Source organism: Myotis yumanensis, unplaced genomic scaffold (genome assembly GCF_028538775.1).
Source record: "Myotis yumanensis isolate MYYU_CA2020_CCGP unplaced genomic scaffold, mMyoYum1.0.hap1 SCAF_2, whole genome shotgun sequence".
NCBI classification, from domain to species: Eukaryota; Metazoa; Chordata; class Mammalia; order Chiroptera; family Vespertilionidae; genus Myotis; species Myotis yumanensis.
The window spans coordinates 79,045,623-79,058,221 of NW_027223753.1; the positions used below are offsets into that span (position 1 = coordinate 79,045,623).

A 12,599-nucleotide genomic window follows, 5' to 3' on the forward strand; every position below is an offset into this window, starting at 1 on the left:
AACCCGAGTCCCCTTCAGTCCACAGGCTGAAGCTCTATACACTGAGCCAAACCAGCTAGGGCAGAAATATCTTTAATATTTCCTGCTTTTCACATTTAAACAAAAATCTGTTCTGATTCTAGATCACTTGGCATAGCACGTGGCTACCTGATTGACAGAGAATTGGTAACATACAGAGCATCATAGTTTGTTCAGTGTATATGATTCTTTGGCTTGATGCTATCTGAACTTAACCTGAGATAAAATATAAAGCAAGGACTCATTCTGCTCATGTCTTTCCCAATCAAGTAGCCTGAAAGCAGTAACTGGGACCTAGTCCAGCTGTTTGCTTATATGTTTCTTATATATATTTTCCTTCTCTCTGTCTCTGTCACACACATACCTATCTTCCTATCCCTCTTACATTGCTTTATATTTTTCCATAGCACTTAACCCCATTGGAAATTATATATATTTACCCATCTGTTTTTTTTATGGCCTATCTCCTCTCACTAGTATATAAGTTTTCATGAAAGAGGGGGCTTTGTTTTGTTTGCTGTGGTATTCTTAGCCCTAGATCATTACCTAGTACACAAATGTCTTGAGTGAGTGAGTGAGTGAGTGAATGGATGAATGAATTCAAAGCCCTCTGCAATAGGGACCCAATCTGCTCTTCCAGCCCCATCTCTCACTACTTTCCCATGTTTACTAGGGGTTCTTGGCACCTGAAATCCTCCAGTATTCCCAGAGTCCTTACTATGCTTTTCTGTGCCCTTCCCCGAGAATATCCTGCCCTTATCTTGCTACTCCCTGATTTCTTCCTGTTGAAATTCTTCTTACACTTCAAGAACCACCTTAAGTTTTTTCTCTTTCTGGAGCCTTTCTGGTCTCTTCACCCATCATGACCTCCCTCCTGCAAAGCCCACAGCACCTTCTTCCTCTCTAGTGGCACAGGGTTCTCTCTCCTCTTTTGACTCCAGTTATGTGGTCTTCCCACTCTACTAGATGGTAAGCCCCTTAAGGGCAAGATGGTGTCTGATTCACCCTTGGTGCCCCCAGAACACTGACACAAGATGCCACACATTTTAGACTGTAAGAAACTTGGTTGAGCTGAGTGGAATGTGTAATTTCATTGGCATTGTCCCCAGAAACAGTGACTTACACTTTCCATGGATACATCTGGTGACTAGAACAACAAATAGAGTTCCCTGTTTTTGTCTGCTTTGTGCACAGGAGAGACAACGACAACTTGAAAGTATGGGGATTTCCCTGGAGACGTCTGGTATTAAGGTGGGAGATGACAAGTGCTACTTAGTCAACCTGAATGCAGACCCTGCTCTCAATGAACTTCTGGTTTACTACTTAAAGGTAAGAGGGTATATAAATACATAGCTGCAATCCTGATTCATTCATGTACAATTCGAAATTGAATCTGGGGATCTGTCCCCATGATTTTGATTTTTGTATCCAGCTTCGCCCTCCTTAAAAGTAAGAGGATTCATAGTATGGTCAGGTCACTATTGAGAATGAAAACCAGCTATTGTGTATTTTCCTGAGGCCATGCAGTTGGGACTGGTTTTCTGTGAGCATGAGCATCAGAGGACCAGTAATGGGCAACTGGGGGTGTCAAGGTAGGTGATCTCTGGCTGTAGCGACACAGATGCTGACAATATTCAGGTTCAATCACAGAGATCCCGAGAAGTTCCGGAGAGTCACAGTTAGGCTTCTGAGCAATTCTAAGGCAATCTCAAGATGAGCATAAGCTAAAACAAACTCTTGTGGTAGACAGCTAGGGTTCTTCCATATCTCTCTCTTCTAGACATACATCCTCAGAAAATAATGTTTGGTCCCATAATCACCATTTAGTGTGGAGAAGGGATGGGGCCTTTTGAATTTGGCACTTTGGCCCCAGGTTATCCACTGACCATGTTGGATAGCTCACTGCATCCATTCTCAAACCTGCACAACCCATTTACACTCTTTAAAAATGTATCAAGGACTCCAAAGAACTTCCGTGTATCAGAGTTATATCTATCTATACTTACTGTATTAGGTAATATAGAGACCATTTAAAAACACAAACATGTACAAATATACAGTCCATTAATCTTCAAAGACACAACATCTCACCTCCTGTAGCCTCTGGAAAGCACTGTGTACTTGTGATAAAATGAGAGCACAAAGGCAAGTTGCATCATAGTATTTTTTTAGAATAGTTTTGACCTCATGAGCCCCTTGAATGGTTCTCAGAGACCCCACATATTCTCAAATCATACTTTTAAAAATGCTGGCATATTTTGTTAAGGGAAAAGGCAAGACGTAGGGCACTCAGCTGAGCATGAGGCCATTTTTCATTATATACAAACAATTTCTGAGTTATGGTGGTATGTAAATGTATGTATATACATATTTAAATAATTGTCAAAGACTTGAAGGCAGCTTGTATATACTGTCCATACACATAAATCTCTAAATAAAGAGAAATTACCCCTTGTGAAGATTAGGCACCTTGTTAAGGATTCTGATCTGCAATGGGCAATAAGCTAGAATTGAAGCAAGGAGCTCAGTCTTCTATCCTCCTTTTAATTCTACTTATAGCACAAATAATACCTGACTTGTTGAGAGTCCAGGAACACTTAAGGATCTGTTCATTCAGGAAATGATTTAGGGGAAAGGAATTGTTTCTGAAATCTTAATTTTGAGAGGTCAGGCCTTATGCTTTCTCGGTGGAATAGAGAGTATTGTTATCATAATAGTTAAATGATTTTTAGAGCAAAAGAAAATGCAAAGGGGATGAGCAGTGGTCTGAATAACTAGAAATCACAGTTCACATACATGTGAGGTTTGGGGTCCTTAACACGACACTAAACTGAACATTGTATAACTTACAGGTTTCACTACTCTATTAATATTAGTAGTAAATACTCATCTATTTTTAACATGTTAAAAGTTATATATTTTAAAGTATAACTTTCCATGAAATTACTTTTAGTGGTTCTTGAATTTATATAATTGTTTTCAAAGCACTTTCACTGTTAACTCAGGTGATCCTTAGAAGAATCCTGTTAAATAAATCAAGTTGATATTATTATCCGGTTTTGTAAAACAGGAAACTGAGGCTCAGTGAAATGGCTTGCCTGTGGCCACATACATACTAAGTTGTCAAGTTAAAATCAGAACACAAGTTATTCTGTCAAGTGTGAGTTCCTTATATTTTAAAGCAGTATCTAATCATTGTTGATCAGCCCTCCCCCCCGCCCCAATCCTTTTTTAACATTTTTTTTTAAAAAAATATAGCATGTTAAGTTACGGTAAGCTTTTACTTACAATGTTCTAGACATCTTGCATCTCCTGTCTGATTCATTTAATATTGTCATGTAGTTGCTGTTGGGTTATTGAAACTGATAAGTTTTTGTTAAGTTACTTGTCAGTGTGGGTTTTTACTTTTTTTTTCAAATTATAAGAGAAAGGTTACGTAGAAAGTTACAAAGGTAGTAGAAATGAGCTAGTTGGGCTGCATAGGCTCAGGAAACAAGTTACAGAAGCAAAAGAAGGGCCCTTGGAGCTTAGGAGAGGGAAAGGCAAAGGGAATGCACCAGGGGAAAGGGAGAGGGAGACCGAAATGCACTAGGAGTGCTCCTGAAAGCAGCGGTTTTTACTTTCTTTAATACTCTGTTCCTAGGACCACACAAGGGTGGGAGCAGATACCTCCCAGGACATCCAGCTCTTCGGTATAGGAATCCAGCCTGAGCACTGCGAGATTGACATCGCCCCCGACGGCGACATCACTCTTACTCCGAAAGAAAATGCAAGGTAAGGAAAGTGAGTGGTACTGAACATATCACGTGTGCCTTATTTTCAGAAGAAAAAGACTGCCTCTTTCTATCTTTTTGCCTCACTTACGTCAGAGTTAAGGCTACAGTGGGTCCTCGGGTATCGCTTTCCGGTTATGGAGCTGGATAGCATCAAGTCCAGCACCAGCTTTGGGGCAGGCTGATTCTGCCTTGACTAGCTGGACGGACTTTGGAGAACACACATTGTTTATCTAAACTTCAATTTTCTCTTATGGTTAGTGAGGCTAATGGTAAACAAAACATGTAAATCCCTTGGCTCAATGCATGACACATAATAAATATCAAATAAAATTAGTTGTTACTCAGTTTAACCATGGTGTAAAAACCAGTTAAACAGCTCCATTGTTTTGAAAAATTATAAAACTAGGCTATAATATGTAAAAATTGGAGAATTGACAAGACAATATATTTACATTTTTATTTCTATTAAATGATATTTATTAACACACAAATACTGTAATTCAGAACATTCATATTTATGAGAAAAATGTTTTACTCATTTCAAATTATTCTCTTAATATTGGCCATATAAATGTCTAAGTGATAAAAAAAACTGAGACTAATAATAGCATACCTGATGCATGAACATTTATAGATCTTACAGTGATACTAGAGGCCCGATGCATGAAATTTGTGCAAGGGGCTCAGCCCTCGCAGTCCCTGCCGGCCCTCACAGCCCTGGCTTCGTGGGGAAGGTCGTCTGGAAAGTTGTCCAGATGGTCGTTCTGCTGTTCGGTCTAATTAGCATATTAGCTCTTTATTGTATGGGATGATCATTAAAATATTTAATGGTGAGATGATACTATTCCTTAATTTTACTTATTCCAAGTTCAAATAGTCTTTAGCCTTATACTATATCCTCCTCTATTAGAGGCTCTGAGTGTGTTTATAATCCTCACCCGAGGATATGTTTCTTTGATTTTTAGAGAGAAAGAGAGAGAGAAAAACATTAATGCAAGAGAGAAATATCAATTGGTTGCCTCCTGTATGTGCCTGATGACTGGGGATCGAACCTGCAACCTAGATGTGACCCCGACCAGGAACCGAACCTGCAGCCTTTTGGACGACACCCCAACCAACTGAGCCACCCAGCCAGGGCTGGAATTTTTTTTTTGAATACCCTTTTTTTTTGGCTTTATTGAAATACTAGGGGCCAGTGCACAAATTGGTGCTCCTTGAAAGGAACCGTGGGCCACAAGGCTGTGGTGGGCACAGGGGTGGGTTTCGGCCATCTCCGTGCCCCAGCCCAGCCCCTTCTGCCATGGCCCCTGGTTCCCTGTCTGCTGGCAGCCCCACCACTGCCACCACTGCTCCCATGTGCTGATGGTGCCGGCACCACTTGCACCTGCTGACAGCATGGAGCAGGGGAGGTGGAGAAGCCCTCAGGGGCAATCAGGGCCGGCAGCCACGGCTCACACCTGCTAACGGTAGCGGGTGCGAGCGGCAGCTCCAGTGCCAGCTGCGAGTGCGAGCGGGGCTGGCGCTGGCAGCCGACAGTGAGTGCGAGTGGTGGCTCCAGTGCTGGCAGCGGGTGCGAGCGGGGCCGGCACCGGCAGCAGGTGTGAGCATCCGGCAGGACCATAGCACGCGGGAGCAAAGAATTTTCAGTAAACCACAAGAGGCTCACCCCGATGACAGCGACCAGCACCCTGCCTTGGTCTGGCGCCCCCGCTCACCTGCTCCACCATCCCACTGTGTCCCACGCTCTCCACCTGCTGCCGACACCCGCCATGTTCCACGTGCTCCCCCTGGTGGTCAGCGCACATCATAGTGACCAGTTGTTCGGTTGTTCCATCCTTCAGTCTATTTGCATGTTAGGGTTTTATACATATATAGATAATCTATAATAATAAAAACATAATATGCTAATTAGACCAGACATCCTTCTGGACGACCTTACAGACAAAGCCAGGGCTACGAGGGAAGCCTGGGTCTCGGGTGCCTGCCGGTGGCTGGAGGGAAGCCCGAGTCCCAGGTGCCAGAAGGAAGCCGGTGCCGGCAGCCTGGGGAACGCAGGCCTTACTCGTGCACGAATTTCATGCATTGTGCCTCTAGTTAACAAAATTATATATATGTACAATGTGCAACATGATGGTTTATTCATATTCTCTTCAAACACTGTATCTAAAAAATGATTTTAATCAGCAAATTATTTTACCCAGTTTTAATTCCAATTTCATGTCTTTTTATCCTATTCTTCTTTTTCCTCCCACCCTGCCCAATCTCTTCCCTTCCTGGAACCTCAGGGTAGCAGTTCACTCATTCAGCATGCTCCAGGCTCTGTGCTGGGAATGCCCAACTATAGGAATCCAAAGCCTGGTGGAAGAGAATGTATAGAAACAATATTTCATAGGAAGCAATTATTATACAGGAAGATAATGCTTTTTCTAAAGTGATCTTTATAATCTGCAAATCTGATCACTGCAGAAGTGTGGGGTGTTTGTAGGACTGGAAGTGTGGGGAGGTCAGTTAGGGTATTTATTATAATGTTGCTATGGGTACACAGCAAGTGGCAGTAAAGGTGAAGAACAAAATGTACTTGAGAATTATTTGAAAGTCAACAAGTTTCAGTGATCTGCTTGGGGACAGAGTGGGGACTCAGTGAAGGAAAAGGAAAGTCAACAACGATTACAGGATTTTATCTTGGGAGACCAGATAAACATAAACAGTGGTGCCACTAAACCAAAATAAAAAATACAAGAGGAGAAATCCATTTGGAGGATGATAGGTCTGAGTGGTAATGAGTTCAGTTTGGGATACTTTGAAGTGTCATTGTGATGACGACATGGAGACATCCACTAGGACATTGGATTTAGGGCTATAGAGCTACTAAGGATAGAGAATTTGGGCATTATCAGTATAGCCTCTCGAGATTGTGTAATGTGAGAATTAAACCAATGTTTTGGGAATGGTCTGAGGATAGTCCTTGATGGAGGCTGAGACAAGGGAGTCAATAGAGGTAACAGCAGGATACAGTCTTCGGAGCTAAGGGAAGAGAACATTTTAAGGAAGGAGAGGTCAAAGTAGAAGCTAGTAGAAAGACTTTATTGGATGTGGCAATTAGGAAGACACTAGCAACCTTGGGGTATTTAGGTACCATGTAGTTCTGGGTATGGAAGGAACAATGCAAAGAAAAGAGAATGGTAGGTAAGGAAGTGAGTCAAGAGTCTTGGTTGTGAAGATGGAAATAGGAATGAGGACATACTGAGAGGGACAGGGGGTTAAGGGACTGTCATTTCTTCAAACCTGTTTTCAAGTCCACTGATTCTATAGTTCTGTCTTACCTGCTGCTTAATCATTCTATTCAGTTCTTAATTTAGTGTCTTTGTGTTTCATTTGTACAAGTTTTGGAGATCCATTTTCAAATATGTTCTCTATTGGTAGTCTTGTTTTTGATCCATTGTATGCCGTTAATGATTTTCACATATTTTATTGTCATTGATAATTTTGTTCTTTGAAGTTGTTGGGGCCTCAATCTGTTATATCTGCTGAGAAGTTGGCTTCCTAAAGCAGTTTGTGATTTCTTAGATTCATTCATCTTCAACAGTTTATCTGTAGGAGTATCATGACTGGGTGAGGGTACATAAATTCCTGCGAAGAGGTTTAGTATTTGCTTTTTCCAAGCATATGTCCACCTAGAAATTACTTTTTATGCTAATTTCTTGGCTTAGGTACACTTATAAACCAATTAGTTCCCTTAACTTTTTCTTTTTTATATTACTGTAATAAGAGCATATTATAAATGGCAAAGTGATATATGTGTGTTCAGGGGCACCCATGTGTGTGCATGCGTGCGTGTGTGTGTGCATGCATGTGAGTATATACCTAGACAGGGTCCTCTAAAGATTATCACAAAAGTTAGCAATATGTGAGGCAAAGCCTATTGTCTGCCCCTCTCATTTACTCTGGAACTGTTCTTAGTTTCATTCTAGAATAACAATGCCCAGTAGAACTTTCTGAGATAATAGAAAGATTCTATAACTGTTAAGACCACTTTGGTGACCACTAGTGACATGGTGCTCTTGAGCATTGAAATATGGCTAATGAGAATGAGGAACTGAATTTTTTAAATTATAATTCTGAGTTTAAAATAATAAAGTGCACAGAGTGACACATTTCTAGTATTGACCATACTGCTATTTCTAGAATTTCTGAAGGAATTCAGATACCTTAGGAAACTATATTTTCTGTAAAAAGTGACTAATGAGCCCTGGCCTTTTTTCTCAGTGGTTAGAGCATTGGCCCGCAGATCAAAGGGTCTGGGGTTTGATTCCCAGACAAGGGCACATACCTCGGTTGCAGGTTCTATCCCTGGCCCCAATCAGGGCGAGTGTGAGAGGAAACCAGTCGATGTGTCTCTCTCACATTGGTGTTTCTCTCTCTCCCCCCTCTCTCTCTCTTTTTCTCTCTCTCCCCCCTTTCATCACCCTTCCTTCCATTCTTTTTCTAAAGATCAGTGGAAAAAATATAGTCAGGTGAGGATTAAAAAAAAAAGTGACTAATGAATTTTTGTTTTTTAGGTAGAAAAGTATGCCATAAAACTTTTCAAAAAAAAAACTTGTTATCATCATTTGGCAAAAATGTGTACATGTATATGTATACATATGTATATATGTGTAGACATACATATATATTCTTATCTCATTTTCCAGTTTTGCAGATGAATAAATTAGTCCATAATTCCAAATATATGGGACACAAGATTTGAAGCTTGAGTTACAATGATGAGAGTCAATTGGTTAATAAGAATAGAGGGAACCACACCCGGCCGGCATGACTCAGTGGTTGAACATCGACCTATGAACCAGGAGGTCATGGTTAAATTCCCAGTCAGGGCACATGCCTGGGTTGCCGGCTCAGTCCCTTGTGTGGGGCATGCAGGAGGCAGCCGATCAATGATTCTCTCTCATCATTGATGTTTCTGTCTCTCTCACCCTCTCCCTACCTCTCTGAAAAAAAAATTTTTTTAAAAGGAATTGAGGGAACATGTTAGTGTAAAATATGCACACCAAGGTTTTATCATGTTTGTGCATGACAGATTACAAAAATTTAAAACAGTATTTCCAGAGTATTTTTATAAATAAAAACCTAGCCACTTGAATTTAAATGTTACTACAGAGGAGTTATGATTTCCATATGTGAGTTCACTTCTTCCATAACTCTGCTTTAGAGTCCTATAAGTATTAGGAGCCAGATAATGATATAGGAGAAAAATAATTTATTGAAAAATTAAAACTCAAAATAATATTCATTATTTTTCTCCACCAAACATCACCTGACAGTTTTTAGTACATTAAATTTTAATTAATTATCCCCCTTATTTTTTGTTTTGTTTTAATATACCAGCAAAGTGTCTCTTTTTGTTTTTTTTTTATTTTGTATATAGTCATCTTTATTATACTTCATAAACATATTAGAAATTGATCTTTAATTAAAAGACATCCCGCCCTAACCGGTTTGGCTCAGTGGATAGAGCGTCGGCCTGCGGACTGAAGGGTCCCAGGTTCGATTCCAGTCAAGGGCATGTACCTTGGTTGCAGGCACATCCCCAGTACAGGGTGTGCAGGAGGCAGCTGATTGATGTTTCTAACTCTCTATCCCTTTCCCTTCCTCTCTGTAAAAAATCAATAAAATATATTTTTTAAAAAAATAAAATAAAATAAAAAATAAATAAATAAATAAATAAATTAATTAATTAAATTAAATAAAAGACATCCCGATCCTCACGGGCTTCTGCTTTCTGTTCATTCAGCTGTGCAGTTAGAAAATCAACTTTGAGGATGGAAAAGGCCAAGTATCATTTTAGTTTTAATTTTTTTGCCCCCTAGATCCAAGGACCATACTGTCTTAGTAGACCTGCCCATGTTCATTCCCTTCTGTAATTCCTTATAAGTGTTAATGAAACATTCTATTAGTCTGCCAGTTAATACAGATCTGGGGCTATGACTGAGAATTTGCATTTCTGTCCTCCTGTTCCCTTGTTTATGCCAAAGGACAGTTACTTACTTACCTTCCAAAAATAGTTATCACTTTACCAACTCTCTCTGTCACATGGAGGACCCAAAAAGCATTGTCAGCTGCCAAAAAGTACAGTGGGGCTCCTCTTCTTTCCCCAAATCAAGTTATTTGGAATCTTGACTGAAGGCAGACACCATGAATGTAGAGCAAAGTTCTTCCTGTAAAAGCCAAAATCTCTTTCTCAGGAAACATTTATGAAAAGACCAGATTTTCAGCATTAAAAATTCTGGAGGACTTTTCCTTTTCCCATAAAAAATGTCACAGTGACTCTTTTTTAACCGTGTGAAAGGATCAGTTGATAAGATCTAATATGAAAGCTTTTCCAGTGGGTTATGCAGGCTGCTGACATCATAGCCCCTTGATAGTAAGCTGTAATTGAGTTGCAATGTCAGAAAAGCTGCCACTGCTGAAAGATCACCTATGAAGGTCCACAGGGCCAAGTTACCTATTCAAAGTTTGTTTTAGACAAGTCAGAGATGCACAGGCCAACACAGACCCATTTATAGCAGGAGTGGGGAACCATTGCTCTGCCAGCGGCCATTTGGATATTTATAACATCATTCGCAGGCCATAAAAAATTGTCAACTTGAAAATTAGCTTGTTATATTTGGTCAAGCATTTAATTAACTCACCCCTAATGCCTTGGTGGGGACAGACCAAATGATTTTGAGGGCCTTCTATGACCCCGGACTGAACAGAATTGCCCCTCCCCACTCCCAATTGTTAGTTTTGCTTTACAAGATGTTGGGTTACTATTTTGGATTTAAACATGGTATTCTTTTTATGTTTCCTTGTTTTTATTATGGAAAATTTTAAAGATATGAAAGTGAAAAGCATGGTATAATACACCCCATATATCCATAATCCAGCTTCAAAATGAGCACCTCATAGACAATTTTGTTTTATTTACATGTCCTCCACATCTCTTCCTTCCTCCCCTCTGGGTTATTTTAAAGCAAATCAAGATATTATATCTTTGCATTCATAAATATCTCAGCTTGTGTCTCTAAAATATGAATATTCTTGCCCTAGCTGGTTTGGCTCAGTGGATAGAGCATCGCCTGCGGACTGAAAGGTCCCAGGTTCAGTTCCAATCAAGGGCACATGCCCAGATTACAGGCTCGATCCCCAATAGGGAGCATGCAGGAGGCAGCCAATCAATGATTCTCTCTCATCATTGATGTTTCTATCTCTCCCTCTCCCTTCCTCTCTGAAATCAATAAAAATATATTTTAAAAATAAAGAAAATAAAATATGTATATTCTTAAACATCACTTTAATACCATTACACCTAAAGTAAGTAACAGTAATTTCTTCCTAATCATTATATATTCAGTCAGTATTCAGGTTTCCCCATAAATGTTCTTTTTCAGATGTTTTTTGAAATCAGGATCCAAATAAGAGTCAACCATTGTCATTGGTTATTGTGTGTCTTCGATCTCTTTTAGCCCGTGAATACTTCCCCTCACACCTCCCCCCTTTTTTCTTGCATTTAATTTGTTGAAGATGCCTAGTTGTTGGTCCTAGACTTTCCTGTTATCAGCAAGTCTCCCCAGTATTCTCTTTAGCTACTGTGGCTGGGTTTTGTGCTCTTTACCATTCAGCTGACATTTTCCCTGGTGTTCCTTCAGGTCCTGTGTAAATGGTACCCTCGTGTGCAATACCACCCAGCTGTGGCACGGTGATAGAATCCTGTGGGGAAATAACCACTTTTTTAGGTAACATCTTTGTGTTCACTAATATTTTCATATACATTTTTTTCTGTTATCTGAGTGCAAAGCAAGTTGATTCTCTCTAATGGTGAAAAACCCCACAGAATTAATTTACCTAAGAGGAAACGGCGAGATTGGTTGAAAGACTTCGAAAAAGAAACAGGCCCTCCAGAGCATGACCTGGATGCAGCCAGTGAAGCTTCTTCGGAACCAGACTATAACTATGAATTTGCACAGATGGAGGTTATCATGAAAACACTGAATAGTAACGGTAAGGCCTCACTTCAGAGTTCTTTGTCTTGGGCAGTTCCTTATCTCACAGCATTCAATGAGGGATAAGTATGTATAAAGTTATTGTGCCATCCTGAACACTTGGGCACAGCAAATTGCTAATTCCTTAAAAAGGCCATAAGTGAGGGGCTAATGAAAGTATTCTAGGACCTGGTCGGCTCCCTCAGGTGTAACCAGGAAGAGGGTGGGATCTTTTTGAGACCTCTTGTTTCCAAGCTAGTTGTGGTAAGATTTCCATGGTCCTAGAGTATTGAATGACTGTGATGAATTTCTAATCAAATTTCCCCTTGTTGAGCCTATAATTTCTGAGTCCTTCAGAGCATGAAAATCACCAGGAGAGTACTAATCCTGGAACGTCAAATAGAGTCTGATGGAGAGATAAAAGTCACAACACTTTACTATAAACTCAATTGAAAATGATACCTCCAAAGAGACTTATTTTTAAATGATGGCTAAAACAAAAGCCTTTATGGGCTCTTTGCTTGACCTACACTCAGCCTGTCTCGGATCTTTAAGGAAGAGAGTCTCCTTAAAGCATTATTTCTAGTTCCCTCCTTCCAGAAGTTTTTCAATGACTATATTAAGGTTCTTCCTATCTGTGTGTAAAAGAAAGTTCTTTCCCTCCTTTCTTCTTCTGTGCTTATACACACTTTTGTGAGTTCAGTAAAATACACACCAGATTTTCCCCTTGCTTGCTATTTTATAAATCTGCTCCTTTTTTTTCCCATCTCCCAGTCTTCCAATC

The 12,599-nt window shown here is 40.1% G+C and overlaps 1 protein-coding gene across 10 annotated transcripts in view; it reads left to right on the forward strand.

Annotated features, from left to right (window-relative positions):
- KIF13A (kinesin family member 13A) overlaps positions 1–12,599 on the forward strand; it is a 219,279-nt gene that overhangs the window by 162,010 nt on the left and 44,670 nt on the right. For all 10 annotated transcript variants that reach the window (XM_070405671.1, XM_070405675.1, XM_070405677.1 and 7 more), the window contains 4 exons: positions 1,213–1,347; positions 3,662–3,792; positions 11,483–11,569; positions 11,668–11,834. In XM_070405671.1, the coding sequence (XP_070261772.1) occupies positions 1,213–1,347; positions 3,662–3,792; positions 11,483–11,569; positions 11,668–11,834 (520 nt within the window). The remainder of the gene's footprint in view (positions 1–1,212; positions 1,348–3,661; positions 3,793–11,482; positions 11,570–11,667; positions 11,835–12,599) is intronic.